This window comes from Meira miltonrushii (genome assembly GCF_003144205.1).
Source record: "Meira miltonrushii strain MCA 3882 unplaced genomic scaffold FA14scaffold_6, whole genome shotgun sequence".
Lineage (NCBI taxonomy): Eukaryota > Fungi > Basidiomycota > Exobasidiomycetes > Exobasidiales > Brachybasidiaceae > Meira > Meira miltonrushii.
The window spans coordinates 239636-256774 of NW_020289948.1; the positions used below are offsets into that span (position 1 = coordinate 239636).

Here is a 17139-nt window from a genome sequence, read left to right on the forward strand (position 1 = left end):
AAACTTTCCGAATACTTTCTCAAAGTCTCTGTCTATAGAGAAAGAGAGCTGAAAATTAAGACTAGGCTGAACTTTCTTCTGCAAGAAAACTTACCCGACGCAGTTTTCTCCAAGCTTCCTTATCAAGAGCCTTTTTATCGATTTCCGGATCTACAGGTGGTTGCGGTGGCATATTAGAGATAGAATGACCAGGCGAATGTTTCGAAATAGTGCTCATTGATTCATGTTCGCTAAGCGGAAGATCGACTAAAGGCTGCAAGCCTTCCCAATCTATAGTCTCATCGAGTTCTTGAGAGTGTTCACGATGTTCCCTAGGGTTAATAATGATGTCGCCAGCGGGGAAAGCATAAAATAATGGCAAATATGCAAGCAGCACCGAGAAGACATAAACAAGCAACATCATCTAACGTTGAAGTCAAATTTAAGAGACATATGATAAGCACATATATCTTAATGGACAAAGTTGGCAGACATTCAAATTAAAGTTAAGCTTCGACATTGTCCGACGGGGCTTCTACACATTGCGTTTTCATTGAAAGAGTCATATCGCTCTGCATTTATGCTCATTGCTATTGTCAGGGGCTGACATAGCATTCATATGCAGTGTCTACAATACATCAGCCCACCGGATGTTCTTCAGCCGATCGATCGTTCATTTGCTTCTTCAAGCGGTCTCTTCTCTCTCTGCAATACTTTGAATCCCGCTCTCGATAGCCCTTAAGTCTGGCAATTTGATCTTCTGTCGCTGTGCCTGCTGCGACTTTATCTCGAAGAAAGCGTCTATAACTGTTCGAGCTATTCTGAATGCCTCTGAAAAAAGATAGAGCAGACTCAGAGATCTTTCAGAACTTTTTGGTGATTGTTGATTATCATCACTTACTTCTTCCGAAGTCTCAATTTATAATTCTTCCTAGCTCTTGTTTCCGGAAGGGTAATCTGATAAAAGGAGGAAAAGTGTGCATAAGTATGAATCTGTTTATCATGCCAATCTATTTTATCTTACTCCTTTTTCCCGTCGCTCTTTCCGTAATGCGATCCTTCTGTCTTTGCGAGCTTTTGCCTTCTCTGGATTCAACGTTAAGCTTTCCTTATACCTCATTTGGTTCTCCTTCTAAAGAGACAGCGTTTCTTAACAAAATGCGTCTTAATCAATTTACTGTAGATACACTTACCAGACGCTTTTTTCTCTCTACTTCCTTGTCAGAGATGCCTTTGATTCGTACTTCAGGAAAAACGCTGTCTTGGGGAGAGCCTTGCTTACTGTCGTTTTGCATAGGCCATAGATCTCCTCCTTGTAATAAAGGCTCGTTCAAATCAACATCTAGCTGAACACTTCTGACAAGTTTAAGGAAGAAAGTATAGCTTAAAAGCCATACGATGAATATAGTAGCCATGAAAGGAAAGGCTCAAAGATGAAAGAGTAAGTGAGGTCTAGTGATTCGATAGTAATAGTTGTGGCTTAAAGAAGGTATCAACTTGCGTTCTTCAGAAATCTCGATCAAAATGCATTTCAAAATTCCTAGCCCCGGATAGCACATAAACCTATATGAGCAAAGTTGGCATGCATGCAAAAAAAAGTAAGCATATGTTGCATAGGACTAGGCTTTCTACACATTTTACATTCACTTCAAAGATCAGATCGATCTGTATTCATATCCTTTGCGATTGGCTAGACTCCGCGTTGATCTTGTTCTTTGCTTCTTTTGCCTCACGTCTGGCTTTCTTTTTTGCTTCAGAAGCGACTTTATCCATTTTGCGTAGACTCTCCAATCTTTGTTTGTCACGTTCAGTGGCTGTGCCGTTTGCGATCCTCATTGCGATGCTGGTTCGAGTCGCATGCTTTCTAAAATCTGGATTTCTGTTTTCTTTTTAAGTTTGGTAGACCAAGTAAAACAAGTTGATAACACTCACTTTTTCTTCATATTCTGATCACTACGTCGACTTAAAATTCTTTTCTTGGCCAAATAAACCTCTTTTTCCTCCGGGGTCATCTGAAGGAGCATGCTCAAATATTGGGTGTGAGCTTCTCCCTTTCAGGGTATGACATCTGAAGTAGCTTTTCGACTTACACTTTGTCTCTTTTCTTTTCGTTTTTGATTTCTTATTTCATTTCTACGTCTATACTCTTCCATGTCCTGTCATGAAAAATTTCATCAGATTTAAGACCCATCACAAGCAAAATCTGCCAAACTTACAGTGTTCTTCAAAATAATTCTGCGTTGTCTTGCGTACGAGTTCTGCAACATAAAAAAGGCAACAGGGAAAGAGCTGTAAGATTGTTTCAGTCAATGGCTAAATCCTCAAGACTACTTACCCTATACTCCGGCTGTCTAGCAGCTTCATGCTCTCTAGCTCGAGGTTTCGATGGAGATTTTTTGCCGGGAGAAAGCTGCGGAGCTGTAGTAGATTTAGGGTCTTTGATATGTTGACTGGATTGACTTGGTAAATCATGAAAAACTGGTAATTCTTCTATAGGTTCTAAAATGTCCCAGTCAATCGTTTCATCAGGTGTTTGGTAGGATTGTTGTGTAGGTAAAGAGCTGACGACAGAAAAAGCCACGAGTAGTACAATCGTAAATTTCCCAAAGCACATCATGCACGACTGGTCGAAGGGAAAGTGATGGATGAAAAAAGTGGCATAATCAACATTCATCATTAAAGTCTGTTGTGAGTTATTGATCTTTGCCCCGAAATAAAAAATAATATAGGATTGTCTCTTAGGATCGTCGGGGCTACTATGCCACATCATTATCAAGGAAAACATGAAATAGAATTGACAGAGCTAAGAGACTTTCATGTCGAAGAATCAGAATTGTCTCCAGGGAGCTGATTGTTTCCTTTTTTCTTGGAACGTTTCCTCTTTTCGTATTGGTATTGGCGATCATGTTGTCTCATACTTTGAAGCCTGGCAATCTGGTACTCAGATGCGGTACCAGATTCGAGATGATTTAAAATATAACGTCTGGCATGCAATGAACGACTGCATTCACCGCTGAATGAATCAATGAAAAGGAATAAGCGATCGAGAAAGTTTCATACCTATTTGTGAAAAAACTCACCGATTCAGTACTTTTTCTTTGATTTTAACGTAATGTCTATGTCGAGTTGCTTTCTTTTCCGCAACAGTCATCTAAAATCAATGGATATGCAGCGTAAATGGTCATGAATGCAAGGCGGGGGGCTAAAAAATTTTATCCCTTACCTTTGCTTCTCGATTTATTCGGTTTAGATTTTTATTGTAAGACCGTTTCTTACGTTTATCTGGGTTCTTTGGACAAAAAGAAGATTATCAATTTATTCTCCAAAACAAAATTTCTAGTGTAAGCTTACCAGTTTTAAGCTTTCTTGATATTTCCTTTGGCTTTCTTTCTGAAGAGAAAAGAGCGGCATTCAGTAATGGTACATTTATTTTTTTATCAATGCATTGCTCACTTTTCGCATTTCTCTCCATGTCACCTTTTCAGCTTCAGTCATGGAGGCAGGCGCTTCGATTCTTGCAGTCTTTTTAGCAGGTGACAGTTCACTTTGAGTATTGTGGGTACTTTGTGTAGGGATTTGGTTTGAATACGTGCTAATATGAGCATGTTCAGCGGCCGAAAGATCTGACAATGGCTGCAAATTATCCCGATTAATGGTTTCATCTAATTCTTCTGATTGTTCGCGATGCAATCTGTGGTGACCTTTAGTATTCGGTGGTATGGCATGTAGTGAAGGGACGAACAGAAGCAGGAAAGACAGAAGCGTAGAGCCGAGCATGATCAAATGGTAGATTACATTAATGGAGTTTCACAGAAACAAATGGACACATGGCTATAAAAGTCGAGTATTTGTTAAACGGGGCAATGATGACAATACGCAATAAATGCTATTCAACTTGAATGCTCTTCTCTTGATGGAATGCAACGCGTCACAGTCGAACAGCTGACCAATACAAGTCAAATGCCTGCCTGCCTGCCTGTCTGCCTGGCTCGACCGCACTCTCGGCGCCGGAAGAAAGAGACTTCATACTCATATCAATCAGCATTACACTCGTCCTTCTATTTTACATTCATCACCACAAATTTGCACTTGTCAAAACAAGAGAACGGGTTCATTTCACACTGATCTTGTGCGAACCTGTATGTGGGTATTCTGTCGTCCTTTTGTTCGTCAAAGTCGATTGGCAATTCGAAGCAACATAAGACAGTATCATTATTCGCTTTATTCGAAACAGCATCAGCAACCGTTGAGCATTTCTGCTAATAGTCTCACACGAAAAGTACACCTATCTTCACACCAACAAGTAGATCCGATTCAATCGGACATCATAATGCCAGCAATGTCTGCAAATCAAAACCCCGGCGTTCCTGCTTTCCCAACTAGTGGCTTATTACCCAAAGAGACCACTCAAGCATTACAATTTATCAAAAAGTACCCCGAATATGACGGTCGCGGAGTTCGAGTTGCAATCTTGGACACTGGTGTCGATGTTGCAGCAATCGGTCTTGATCAAAAAGGTAAGATTGTAGACGCAATCGATTGTACGGGATCAGGTGATATTCAATTGGTAGAAGTCAAGCCTTTGGACGCTAAAGTAGATGATGCAACCATCAGCCTGAAATCTCCTTTGACAGGCAGAACCCTTTTGATCTCAACACAAAATCAAAATCCAACTGGTCAATGGTGGGCAGGTACTCAGGCAGCTTACAAGCTATGGCCAAACGATTTGATCGCTCGTCGCAAAGCAGAACGCAAGAAGGAATTTGATGTTGAACATGGCAAGATCTTCGACTCTGTTCAACATAAGTTCTATGAACTTGAACATCAATCAAAACCTGCCGCAGATGCCACTGAGAAGGACAAAAAGGTGGAAGAGACGCCAAAGAATGGAGCAATCACCAAGCAGAAAGAAGAACTCAAAGCTCAATTAGCCGCATTGAAAGATCTTCAACAAAATTACGCCGATAATGGACCGATTATCGAGGTTGTCGTTTTCCACGACGGCAAACATTATCGCACAATCGTTGGTGGAGCAGAAGGTGATGTGCATGACCCAACAAAAGGTCTCCCAAACGCTCAGCTTACACCATTAAAAGAATCAACACTTGATCTTCGTAAAAATAACGCCATCACAGATTTCCGCTTCAAAGGACAACATGGCCAATTCGGTGAAGTCGATATGCTCACATACAGCACAAACGTTCTCACTGATGATGTGGATGTCGAACAAGCTGTTACTGCACCCAAGGGAAAGCCAATTGCTCTTTCATTGGTCGTCAATTCTGGCAGTCATGCAACACACGTAGCAGGTATCGTTGGAGCGCACAGACGTGATGATGAAGTGCAAAATGGTGTTGCACCTGGCTGTGAGATCGTCACACTTAAAATTGGTGATACACGGTTGGGAAGTATGGAGACACAACAAGCTCTTCTTCGTGCAGCTCAAGCCTTGGTAGTGACAAAGTGCGATATTGCCAATATGAGCTTTGGTGAAAGCGGTGGCTTTGGCGTGGAAGATCGTGGTGCATTTGCTGAATTGTTGAGAGATCATGTTATTCGTAGACGTGATATTCTCTTCATTTCCAGTGCGGGTAATAATGGTCCTGCTTTGACTACCGTTGGAATGCCAGGAGGAACAACGAGTGCAATCTTGAGTATTGGTGCTTATGTAGACGCAGGAGCAATGCAACAGGCTGAATATGCATTAGTGGAACGCAATGTACCTTCTTCTGCCACTACTTGGTCAAGCAGAGGTCCAACAACTGACGGCGAAAAAGGTGTGGATATCTATGCGCCTGGTGCTGCAATCACATGCATTCCACGTTATTGTTTGCAAGCAACCATGATGGCCAATGGTACTTCTATGTCCAGTCCAAATGCTTGTGGATCGATTGCCTTGCTTTTGTCAGGTATGAAGAAGGAAAAGATCCCAATCACTGCAGCTCGCGTATACAAAGCTGTTCGTGCAACAGCGAAAGATGTCAATGATGATTTGGGAATCCCATTCATTCAAGTTGACAAAGCATGGGATTACATCGTTGCACATAAAGATCTTCCCGATCAAGATGCTGAGTTCCTCATTGCAGTCACGGGAGCAGGAAAGCCAGTAGGACGTCGTTCGACTGATAAGCGTGGTATCTATCTGCGCGATGCACCCCAAACAAATCGTGTGAACCAGTTCACTGTTACTGTCAAGCCAACTTTCCGCGATTTCGGAGAAGGTGAGCAAGCATACAACCTACAATTGCCTGTTTCCTTAGTGCCAACCGAAAGCTGGGTTCAAGCTCCCGAATTTGTGTTCTTGGGAGGAAATGGCAGATCCTTTGAAGTTCGTGTTGATACAACAAAGCTTGAACCTGGATTGCATACAGCCAACATTCGAGGTTATGATTCAGAGAAGCCAGGAAGACATCTGTTCGACGTTCCAGTTACGGTGACCAAAGCGATCCCAAGTTCTGGACCTAGCGTGCAAATTCACAAGGTGAAATTATCAAAAGGCAAGGTTGACAGACATTTCATCACTGTTCCCGAAGGTGCTACTTGGGCAGAATTGAAATTGAGATCTGCGAATCATGAAGTGCCAGGTACGTCTGTCCGTTTATGGGTCCATGCGGTTCAATTGGAATTGCAAAGACGTTTGCCAGATGTAGAAAGTGCATCGGTTATGGCCTTGCACGAAAACGAAACCATCAGCAAGAAATTCAAGGTAAAAGGAGGTCAAACCATGGAGGTTTGCTTGGCACAATTCTTCACTAATGCTTCTGCGTTTGATCTGGATGTTGATGTTGAATTCCATGGCATCACCGTATCGAGATTGGTTGGAGGTCGTGACGAGCTTACAATCATCGGCGGAGAAGGTATTGCACGCCTGGAATGCCGATCTGATCTGCGTGTCGAGACTTTCAAGCCATCCATCTCGTTCGATCGTCGTCGTACATTTGTTCGTCCAGCTTCTTCTTTCGTTCGCCCTCTTGCTTCAGCACGCGATCTGGTCCCATCTGGTAAGAGAATGCACGAGATGCAAGCCACGTACAATTTTGAGTTGAAAGAGGATCGAAACACAGTCACCCTATCTTTGCCATTGAGCAAGCATCTTTATGATTCTGACGTTCCGATGCTATCGCAATTGTATGATGTCAACAAGAAACGGGTAAATTTCGGAGATGTTTACCCGAAAGCGTTGGATAAATTGGAGAAGGGCTCATATACGTTCAAAGTGCAGCTCTTGCATGTAGAGCCAACCGTTTTGGAAAGTTTGCGTAACATGACGTTATCGGTTGACCAGAAATTGAGCAAGCCCGTAGAAAGCGTTGACATGTATGAAGATCATGTTGAGCAATTTGGCCCGACGAAGCCAACTGTAAAGGATGCCTCGATCAAATTATTGCCAGGCGAGAGCAAGATCTTGGTGATTGATACCAATTTGGAATCTGAAAAGCTCCCGAAAGAAGCTGCACCGGGTGATCTTTTGCTCGGAACGATTAGCTTCTGTGCTCCCAATGATAAATCGCCTTTGCGCTATCTCGTCCCTCCACCGGTCCGCAAACCAACGGAAGATGAGGGCGAACCGGCAGCCGAAGAGGATGGACCGGCGAAGGTGATTGAATTGTTGACCGGATTGGCTGGAAAAGTGCCAGAATCCGAGAAGAAGACATTCATTGACAGATTGGTGAAAGAACATCCTCAAGATTTGGGTGTATTGGTTGCCAAATTGGAATCACTCAAATCGGATGATAAAGCTGAAGCTGCTTCGGTGATTGAATCATCTGATGCAATCTTGCAACATAAGGATGTGGATCCTAATGCTATCCTTGTGTACATTGGCTCAAAGAAGCTTCCCGCCACCGAACAGTCAAAAGAGACCAAAGCAGCGAACAAGAAATTGGACAAAGCCAAATCAGCTTTGTTGCTTGCATTGAATCGTAAAAGTCGAGCAATTTTAGCTCGTGATGAAGGCAAAGTGGGGGATGAATTCGAAGGAGTGTTTAGCCAATACCGTCAATTTGCCGATACGAGTGATAAAGAATTTGCAAATGTTTACATTAGCTGGAGTATGAGTAACGGTCAATATGGTCAGGCTTTACAAGCAGCACGTAAAGCCATCAAAGAAATTGGAGCGGGAACTTCATCTACTATCAAAGAAAAGACAAAAACACAAGAGCTTGAACGGGAACTTTTTGCTAAATTGGGTTGGAGATTGTGGTCTGCCGTTGCGGATCGCAAGCATGTCCTAGACAAAGCTGATGATTATGAGGGTTTCTGAGTTGTAGAAAAGTTTAGCCGAATGTTATAGCCAATTAATATTTCGAAAACACCGCTAAAAGCAAAGAAATGTAAGTTGAGTTGATACCGTTCAGTAAGTGAAACAATTCTGTCTGTCTTTGAACAACAACACCATTACCTTCATCAGCGTTTGTGAGAGAGCACTACCAGAAGAGCGCGCTAAGGCTGCAGTGACGTTTTTGTAAAAAGTCCGAAAAAGTGGAAACAAATTTTAGCTTAAATGATTCTTCTTAACCTCTTCTCCACAACAACGATCAATATCATTACATCCACGATCTCTTCAATGACACAACAAATATAGCTTATCAACTTCTTGAAATGTCCAGTTTGGGCAAACGTACGGCCGAAGAGCCATTGCGGCCTAACAAACGAGCACGACAGCGAGAACAGAAGAAGTTGGCTCATCAGATCGATGTCGAATCACAAGCAAGTACGTCCACATCTGCGGTCTCGAGTCCAGTACCATCTGTCAAGCTTCCCGCTCAGTTGTTTGTAGAGAAAGAGCTGGCATCTTATGCATACGAAACTCAATCGTTACTCAAAGCGATCAAATCGTCTTCGGGCGGAAGTAGTATTCGAGCATGGCAAATGCTACCACGACATAAAAGAAGGAGAAATGCAAGTCATAATCTACTTTCCCTGCCCAAACGATTACGTGGAAAGGGTAAAGCTGAATTGCGTGCCAGTAATACTACACCACTTTCACGATCCGATATACGAAAACGGAAAGGAAGGAAGTTACGTGCAATGATGGGAGCTTACCCAAGAAGAAAGGAGGGAAAACGCAAATCTGAGCTGATCGATAGAGCAGCTGATGCGGCTGCAAATGGGAAAGCATGGCTCGAAACGCACATGTGGCATGCAAAACGGTTCAGAATGTCCGGTCAAGAATCAAAGATGATTGATGGTAAACCGATCGTACGAACTGATCGATGGGGATTCAATTTGGCAGAAGAGTCTCATTTGAAAAGTTTCAGAAGCAGTTGGAGAGATGAAAAGAATGCAGTCACAATCATCGATCGCAGTTATGATGCTTGGCTACGTGTGAGTGCGATTGCACGGAAAGGCACGTTATCGGACTCAATAGCGGCTCTGTCCAGCATTCTACAGAAAGCCGGCTTCGATGGGGAATGGAAGGGAGATTCGATCGGCATCTATAGTCAAAGAGCGTTCGAGACCGTCTTATCCAGTCCTGTTGACAAGGACAAAGAGAACAGGCGAGACAGGGAGAACGAAGTGGAAGAGACACCTTTGACTGCATCAAGACGTGCTGTTGCGAAAGTGCAGATCTTTTGGCAACCTGCCCAAGACGCCTCCAAAAGACAAGAAGTACTGATTAGAACGCATCCGACAAGCATTGCTCAAGTAGAGAGAGCAGTTCGTCAGGCAATCGTACCCGGCTTACAGAGCACCAATACCAAAGCACAGGTCGATTTGGTACGTTTGAACGATATACCCCATCCTATCATCTCGGCAGGTTCTGGCGCCAAAGGAAGACGACATGGAAAGCAACCTGTAAGGAAGAAGGAGGCAAAACCAATGGAAGTGAAAGAGATTCAGCGGCGGTCTGGCAAGGAAATGATAGAACAGCTTACGCAGAACTTCTTGCGGGAATGGCAGCGTAAACAGGCCTACAATGTATTTGAGATATGCGGACCCTCAGCGGATAAATTGATTTCCAAAGTTCTGGTCCCGACTGAGGATTACAACGATCAAAGTCATCTGGCAAGCAAGCTGAGGAGCGGTAAAGGCGTGGATGGAGAGATCATTTCGCTGGAAGTTTATGATCCAAGATTGAGCTTTCCTCCGCGAGGTGAGAAGAAGCAAAAGAAGCAGGCTGCATCTCTTCCCGTGCGAAATGAGCAGAAGCTCTTTGTCGAGGGATGTCCGACTCCAACATATAGCAGCGGTGAGATACACAGCAGAAGGGCTTCTTTGCCTATACCTGGCTCACGTTTGAAGCCAACGTCAAAAGATGATATCATACCCGTTATCCTGGTCCGTAGTCGTCAGTCATCACATCAATCAAATTGGACGATTGTCCTACCAAGAGGATGGGGAAAAGCATTTTGGCTTTCATTCGTTCATCCTGGGACACGTGTGTTAGGACAAAAACAATTGCACGCTTTGCAATTTGATAAAGGTAAACCAACTTTTCCTTGTGATTGGGTATCAACACCTGCTTTCAAACGGTGGGCTGAAAGTGAAGGTCAATATGCTTTTGATATTTGGCATCGTACGCCACCGGCAAAGAGAGTCAATTTTGATCACAACGGAATTCGTTGGCCGTTTGGTGGGGATGCGTTGTGGTTGGAAGTTGTACGAAATGGGATGGTTTATAGTATCGGAGATAATAGCGAACATATCAAAAATTCTGCAAAAGGATCACCTTGGCTATATGCTGGCGTTAGTCGCTCGTTCACATTGCATGTCTTGATTGAAATGTATGGGGACTGGATCAAACGGGATAAAGCTGTTGAATCTTCTTTACCGTTTGTTCCCCTCATTTCACAATTAAGTCGTGCAATATTGGTCGTTCGATTGACTGCTTGTCGAAGAGGAGCATTTGAAAGATGGGATGAAATCCATTCGCTTTCATACGAACAAAGTCAAAGATGGAGATCATCATTACAAGCCACACAAGATGATAAATATCAACGTGATCAACTTCAAAATCTAGAACAAAAGGGTGTGAAAGGATCCAGTCATATTGGCTCAATCACTACCGGTCAATTTGCACTCTCGAACGGAAGAGGTAAAGCGATTGGCAGCATCAGCTTATTGGCCTATTTGCAAATTGCATGGCACGAGCAGCAATTCAATAGTACAACTCAACCGACTTCCAATGGCACCAAAGCAGTTGTTCGTAATCCTATTCCACTCTCCAATCTTGTCCTTATTCGTTCTACCAAAGGAGGGCCAATGCGTGCAGCAAGCATGGAAGCCGTATCATTGCTATAAGATCACATCTTTGAACAGCATTAACACAGTGTATAACAATCACCTTTGTATTTTTAAAACAAAAGGCCATTCAATCTCATGCCATTTTTGCATACTAAAGATATCTGTCTTTGAAACAAAGACGAGTTTAATTTATGCAAGAAATGCTTTAAATTGATACAAACAAAGTCGAGCGAGTAAGACTGCTGAAGCTTTGTCTTTTGGAGAACAAAGGAAAGTATTTCTACGCTAAAAGTGTAGAAGTAATTGCCGTTGGTTGGAGTGATTTGTTTGAAAGTTGATGTCATTACCGCACCGCACTAATCAAAGGAACAAAAGCGTTGGATTCATTTAAACTTTTCTTCTGAAGTGCCCCACGAGTCGCGCGTTCCAAAACCGTTGGACATGCCGGGACTTTGATAAAGTCACACACACACGGTTCCGCCTCCCTTCTTGATGGCGCCGTGATCACTGATGTACGTGAAGGGGCTTGAGCGCGGCTGAATTTGGTTCGAATGCTATAAACCATTCTGCTCTTTACCACCATATGAATCCTCAAACTTCGTTTGTGATCATGTCGTCAAACAACGAAATTTCGAATATGTCATTGTTGGAACGTATGCAAAGCGAACCGGCAGAATGGAACAGGATTACCGGATTGTCCCAACGTATCGGTACAAACTCTCTAACATATGAGCAAATCACGACTGATTATCTCGTGTACGACTATCGTGGTACACAATTCAACGAACGTGTGACAATCCCATTTGCAGTAAAGCGTAAAGGCAAATTGACAGGAAGATTTTATTCTGAAGCAGAGTATGCGTCTTCCCCTTGTAATGTATGCAGAATGGCTAACAGAAGTCGACCAAAAGGAAAACAAAGAATTGAATGCATCGTTGCAGAATCGTTTGATTGTTGTGCAACATGTTTGTGTGCCGATATACCTTGCGTAGAATGCAATTGGAAACGACTACCGGAAAGTACCTGGAACAGTATAGCATCTCTTGCACAATCTCCCCCAAGATATGCTTCTAATACGACTTCAAAAAGAGCTCTCGAAGAAGAAGAAATGCAAATCAAAGGCGTTGGATATTCATCAAGCTCTGTACAGATTCTAGGCTCTTCCGATGCAAGAAAAAGGCAGAAAAGTGAACAGATGGAGCAATCTGCGATTACGTCTATCAATTTTCTTGAGGACACCGTGGTTCCATCTCGAGTGGAAAGTGTATGTATGGAAGAGCAGACTGTAAGTAGTCACAATGGCGAACAATCGGATCTGATCAGTATGCCTGAGCAGATCATGTCTGAGATTTGCGTTCAAACGGAGATTCAGCCTGAAGAAGATCTTGCAGAAATCAAAGCAGAGTCATTTGAGGAGATGAGAGAAGATGAAGAATACATACAAGAGGGAGAACTGCAAGATGATGTGATTCAAAATGATGTGATTCAAGATGATGTGATTCAAGATGATGTGGTTCAAGATGATGTGGTTCAAGATGATGTGGTTCAAAATGACGTGGTTCAAGATGATGTGGTTCGAGATGATGTGGTTCAAAATGACGTGGTTCAGGATGTTGTGGCTCAAAATGATGAGATTCCAGACGACGCGATTCAAGATGTCGCAAATCACGGAGAAGCGACACAAGAAGAAGTCAGTCCATCCAAACAAGAGTCAGAAAAGACTGCCGAGCTAATTAACAAGGTCAATGAATTAACAGAGATGCTCAATACGGAGAGGATATTGTTTGGCAAAGTGATGGCAAGTCAGAATCAAGAACTTACAAAAAAGTTCAAATCTGCGGAAGAGACAATCAAATTGCTACAAAGATCATTAAAAGGTCACGAAGAGGAGAATATACGAGAAAGGAGGAAGTACAAAGAACGTTTAACTCAAGAAAAAGAAGAAAACGATAAGATCAAGCAGCAGAAAAAAGGTCTTGAATTAATTATAACTCAACAAAATGAAGCAAAAAGTCAACAGGAACTAACATACACCGAATCTATTCTCAAGCTTCGAGCACAGATAGCAAAACAGGAAAGTGATTTCACTTACAAGAACAATAATGCGAAAGCTAAGATACAGGAATACGAAAAAGCTCTTCGACAAAAAGACTGGGAGATTAAGGGGTTGAAATTGTCAAGTGAGGCGGAGCGAAAACGGCTACAGAACGAGCGAGATTCATTTGAGCAAGCACATCAAAGATCAGCTGAAGAGATGGAGGAAGTACGCAAACTTGTATTTCTTTTACACAAGAAATGATCGCTGAGTAACAGAAGTTACGGCCACATAAGAATGAGATTGACCTTTTCTTTGAGAAAATGAGGGAAAGATAATAATGCTTGCATATCTTTTGTATATTTATTGTACTAACATGCATCGCTTTAATAAGATCGCCTTTAACAAACATCAGAAAAAAAGATCTTTATTGTATTAGTTCTGAGAGTTCTAACAAAGGGAGATTGCTTTTGTGGCTTTAATCTTGCTGCAACGTTTTAATACAATCCCTTTGTTCTCACGCTTTCCGTGGGCTAAATAAAACCTTTTGCTGTGGCCGATAAGATATAAAATCCTCTTGTTGTGTCCGATAACATTGTAGAGTTTTAACTCTATCCGAACGATTCCTAAATACCTTTGTTCATTTCTTTCTTTTAAAGTCACAATCGAACAATGTATAAAGTCTATGCCTATCATATCAGCTGCATCCTTCCCAGGTAACCTTCTGCTGTTCGTATCATTCAGCTTTTACCTCTCAAGACTTTGCTCATTTATCTTCGCTCTCCTCTCGCTATGGGAAGATCTCAAAAGACATACATCGATAGCATATCAGCCAGCCGACCATCCTACCCGCCAAAGCGTACGGCAATGATTTTAAATGTTAAGAATGGTTATATCGACTTTACAAAGTCTACGTACGTTAACGATGAGCTTTCTGTACCATTCAGACTAGCTCGCTGGCCAAAAACACCTTTCAAAAGCACCTCTTTTGCATCATCAATCCTGTGCTCAAATTGCATAGAAATGAATAAACTCAGGCCACACCATACCGCCCCATTTCCATGTATCCTTTCGACTGATTCACAGTTCACATCATGCGCTCTTTGCATAATGAATGGCGAAAAAGATGGATGCTTGACCAAAGTGCAAAGAGAACTTGCTATACGGAAATACGAGTCAACATCAAAATCTTCTACAGCATCTTCATCAATTATGACTCCGACTCCCGTGAATGGGAGTGAAGAAAAGAAAAGAGCTCAGGACGAAGAAGAACCAACCAGAGAAGAGCAAGCAGCAGAAATATGTCATCCAAAAGTAAACAACAAACGTAAAAGGCAAAACGAATCGATTGAAAAAGGTCGAAAAGCCAGCTTTCCAGATCAATTTGTTCTATGTGACGTTCAAGGTCAAGACGATAGAGGCAAAAGGCAAAAGTTGGGCACAGAGGGAATAAACGAAGCTGCTGAATGTGAAGCTGCTGAATGTGACAAAGACCTACAAGCTGACCTTCCTTCTACCGAAGACTTGATCAAGATTAAACTAGAGCATGCTGAGATAGAGTCGGAAGCTTCAGAATCGGTCGAACCAATACAGGATGCTGGTCAGACCGAACAGCAATCTTGCCCTAAACCGATTGATAACACTGAGGATAAGAATGAACCGACTAAGTTTGACATACCGCCTTTAAGTGACCGTACTTGCCTAAGAGAAGTGCTTGCGAGCTACGCCATAAAAGTATATGACCTAGAGAAGAGGCTGGAACGTTCAGAAGAGGAAAGGCAAAAGCTTGAAAATCAGTTTCATTCTACTTTACACGAATTTCAACTGGCGAAAACAAATATTAAAAATGCTAACTCAGCATTTGCAACTCCGACAAATCACGTACCCGAAATGATCAGTGATCCGATACCTACAAGGCAGAAAAGTCCGAAGGTGCGATTTGTTGATGGCAGTTAAAATCCAGTCGGGGCGACCATGGGTCTGCTCGCATCAAAAAGAAGGAAGGGTCTTCATCCGAGAATTTTGATTTTTTACTCGCTTGTCCCTCATTGAAATCGATCGGAATTTGATCATCCTTCCTCCACTCACCCTGATCGGATCGTAAGAAACCGTTGCTACACACTCAGTTTGTACGGGTTACAAATAATGCACCGTATTTGTGCCGCTCCGATTAGAACTCCACTATGTAATCGATATTTCACCTTGAACAAATTTATATGTTGTGCCTTTCAGACCGGACGTTGAATTACTCTTGGCAGGCTGTGTTAGAAAAGTTCCTTTATCACATTATCTCCCGGAAAGCCAGAGAGTGCTATCTGTGAGCGTTGCGCCGGCGTCGGGGCATCGATCAAATTGAAGAATTCTGATTGGTTGCGAGGAAAAGCCCCGGCGCTGATTATAACCGTCGCGATATCAATTTCTCACAGCTGTCAGAAATTGATAAAAATTTCTATCGATTTCTCACTTATGTGAAAAATAAACATAAGAACAAAAGATACATTTTTTCACCTCTGTCAAAATATGTTATCCGATATTGTCAAAATATGTTATCCGATATTGTCAAAATATGTTATCCGATATGAACAGAGGCTGTGCCGCGTGCCTGTATTGTGGTTCTATTTCGCATTTGTCAAAAACGATACTGAACGTAAGCGTGCCTTTCGTGCAAAATGAAAACACAAGTGTGTCTCTGTACTCATCACAAGAGACACATTTTGTTTGGGCTAGAGGGAGGATGTAGCTCACACCCGTGTGGATAGAGCTGATATATTTTATCATATACTTTTTTGGCTATATATACAGACACCTTTGATCAGATTTCCCCCTCACTTTAACATCGTACTATTTGTTCCATCTCTGTTACAAACCAGTTTATCACAGTATAGAATCATGTCATATAGTTCCGAAGTAGCAAAGTACATCCTTTACTTAAAGAGTAAGGATATCATCTTTTCGCCCAATAAACCAAATTGGGTCAACAATCACTTGACCCTATACTTTCGACTGAAAAGCTGGCCTGATGGCTTTAAAGAGAACGCATTCAAATCGAAGACTATATGTGCCCCATGCAAACACATTAACAATTGTCGGCAAGCTGCTAATGCTTCGCAATTCGAGTGTATCCTTTCGCCAGGTTTTGATGCTTGTGCATTCTGTATTATGGTGAATCGTCAAGATGAATGCTTAACCAAAAAGCAAATCGCCATGGAAATGTCTAAACAAGACTTTCATCCTAATCAGGCAGTGCCTAAATATACAAGCGACAAGAGCGAGAGAGAAGAGACCGATAAATCTTTTTATAAAGCGATCAATGCCAAGAAGCGCAAAAGAGAAGCTGATCTGAAAAGTTGTCTGAAAACAACAAAAGTATCGTCCGATCAAAGGCCGTATTTCGATCGTCAAATCCGCAAGAAAGCTCGTTTTCATAATGATGGACCGGTATTGCGTAGGTCTGACGAAACAACAAATGCTCAGTGTGGGTTCATTGAAGTAATCGAGGCAAGTGCACTGAAAGTTCAAGATGGTGCTGGAGCGAATAGTGTCGCAAATTGCTTGACCGAATTAAGTAAGGCTCCTTTATCGGAACTTGATGAGAATGGCGAAGCGAACAGGGCTGAAAGTGATTTGGCTGATTCGGAGCGAGTATCTTTGCCAGAAATGCAAGAGATTGGTGAAGTAAACAGAGTTCCAGGTAGCTTTGTCGATTCAGAACAAACAGCTGTGCCCGAAAGTGAACCTCATGAGAGCTCCATTTGTGTATTTGTATGAATTGATTGTCCCTTGACTTTTGTTTTCTTTCTGTCTATCCGAACTGCGACAACATATGTTTGAGCATGAAATGATGAATGAAAGAGACCACATCGAGAGAAGGGTGTAATTTGGGGATGCTGAGTTCGAAAAATGATCCGCGCCGAAAAAGCCAACGTGATCAAAAGATA

General features: G+C 42.3%; 6 protein-coding genes across 6 annotated transcripts; 5 read left to right on the top strand and 1 right to left on the bottom strand.

Annotated features, from left to right (window-relative positions):
* Window positions 1-2660: 2660 nt before the first annotated feature.
* On the bottom strand, window positions 2661-3837 carry FA14DRAFT_162586 (uncharacterized protein). Its single transcript, XM_025499678.1, has 5 exons — window positions 3433-3837; window positions 3331-3369; window positions 3203-3268; window positions 3060-3130; window positions 2661-2992 (listed from the first exon to the last, which is right to left on the bottom strand). Exons 1-5 carry the CDS (start codon window positions 3754-3756, stop codon window positions 2794-2796), a joined length of 699 nt encoding a protein of 232 aa, XP_025351934.1. The 5' UTR covers window positions 3757-3837; the 3' UTR covers window positions 2661-2793.
* A 472-nt stretch (window positions 3838-4309) lies between these two features.
* FA14DRAFT_182424 (subtilisin-like protein) lies at window positions 4310-8242 on the top strand (the record flags this gene model as incomplete). The annotated part of the gene is made up of 1 exon (XM_025501207.1): window positions 4310-8242. The coding sequence occupies one exon, from the start codon at window positions 4310-4312 to the stop codon at window positions 8240-8242; it is 3933 nt and encodes a 1310-aa protein (XP_025351935.1).
* A 267-nt stretch (window positions 8243-8509) lies between these two features.
* FA14DRAFT_192712 (POPLD-domain-containing protein) lies at window positions 8510-11306 on the top strand. Its single transcript, XM_025501955.1, has one exon. The coding sequence runs from the start codon at window positions 8581-8583 to the stop codon at window positions 11221-11223; it is 2643 nt and encodes an 880-aa protein (XP_025351936.1). The 5' UTR covers window positions 8510-8580; the 3' UTR covers window positions 11224-11306.
* A 497-nt stretch (window positions 11307-11803) lies between these two features.
* Window positions 11804-13465, top strand: FA14DRAFT_158449 (uncharacterized protein; the record flags this gene model as incomplete). Its single annotated transcript, XM_025497964.1, has 1 exon — window positions 11804-13465. One exon carries the CDS (start codon window positions 11804-11806, stop codon window positions 13463-13465), a length of 1662 nt encoding a protein of 553 aa, XP_025351937.1.
* A 528-nt stretch (window positions 13466-13993) lies between these two features.
* FA14DRAFT_186197 (uncharacterized protein) lies at window positions 13994-15157 on the top strand (the record flags this gene model as incomplete). Its single annotated transcript, XM_025501506.1, has 1 exon — window positions 13994-15157. The coding sequence occupies one exon, from the start codon at window positions 13994-13996 to the stop codon at window positions 15155-15157; it is 1164 nt and encodes a 387-aa protein (XP_025351938.1).
* Window positions 15158-16090: 933 nt separating this feature from the next.
* Window positions 16091-16969, top strand: FA14DRAFT_186198 (uncharacterized protein; the record flags this gene model as incomplete). The annotated part of the gene is made up of 1 exon (XM_025501507.1): window positions 16091-16969. The coding sequence occupies one exon, from the start codon at window positions 16091-16093 to the stop codon at window positions 16967-16969; it is 879 nt and encodes a 292-aa protein (XP_025351939.1).
* Between the last annotated feature and the right edge of the window lie 170 nt (window positions 16970-17139).

Coding starts and splice junctions, on each gene's coding strand:
- FA14DRAFT_192712 (XM_025501955.1), top strand. CDS start 8,581: ATGTCCAGTTTGGGCAAACGTACGGCCGAAGAGCCATTGCGGCCTAAC.
- FA14DRAFT_162586 (XM_025499678.1), bottom strand. CDS start 3,756: ATGCTCGGCTCTACGCTTCTGTCTTTCCTGCTTCTGTTCGTCCCTTCA. Junction 3,269..3,330: donor ATCAAGAAAGCTTAAAACTG/GTAAGCTTACAC, acceptor TTTTGTCCAAAG/AACCCAGATAAACGTAAGAA. Junction 2,993..3,059: donor AAAGAAAAAGTACTGAATCG/GTGAGTTTTTTC, acceptor TGATTCATTCAG/CGGTGAATGCAGTCGTTCAT.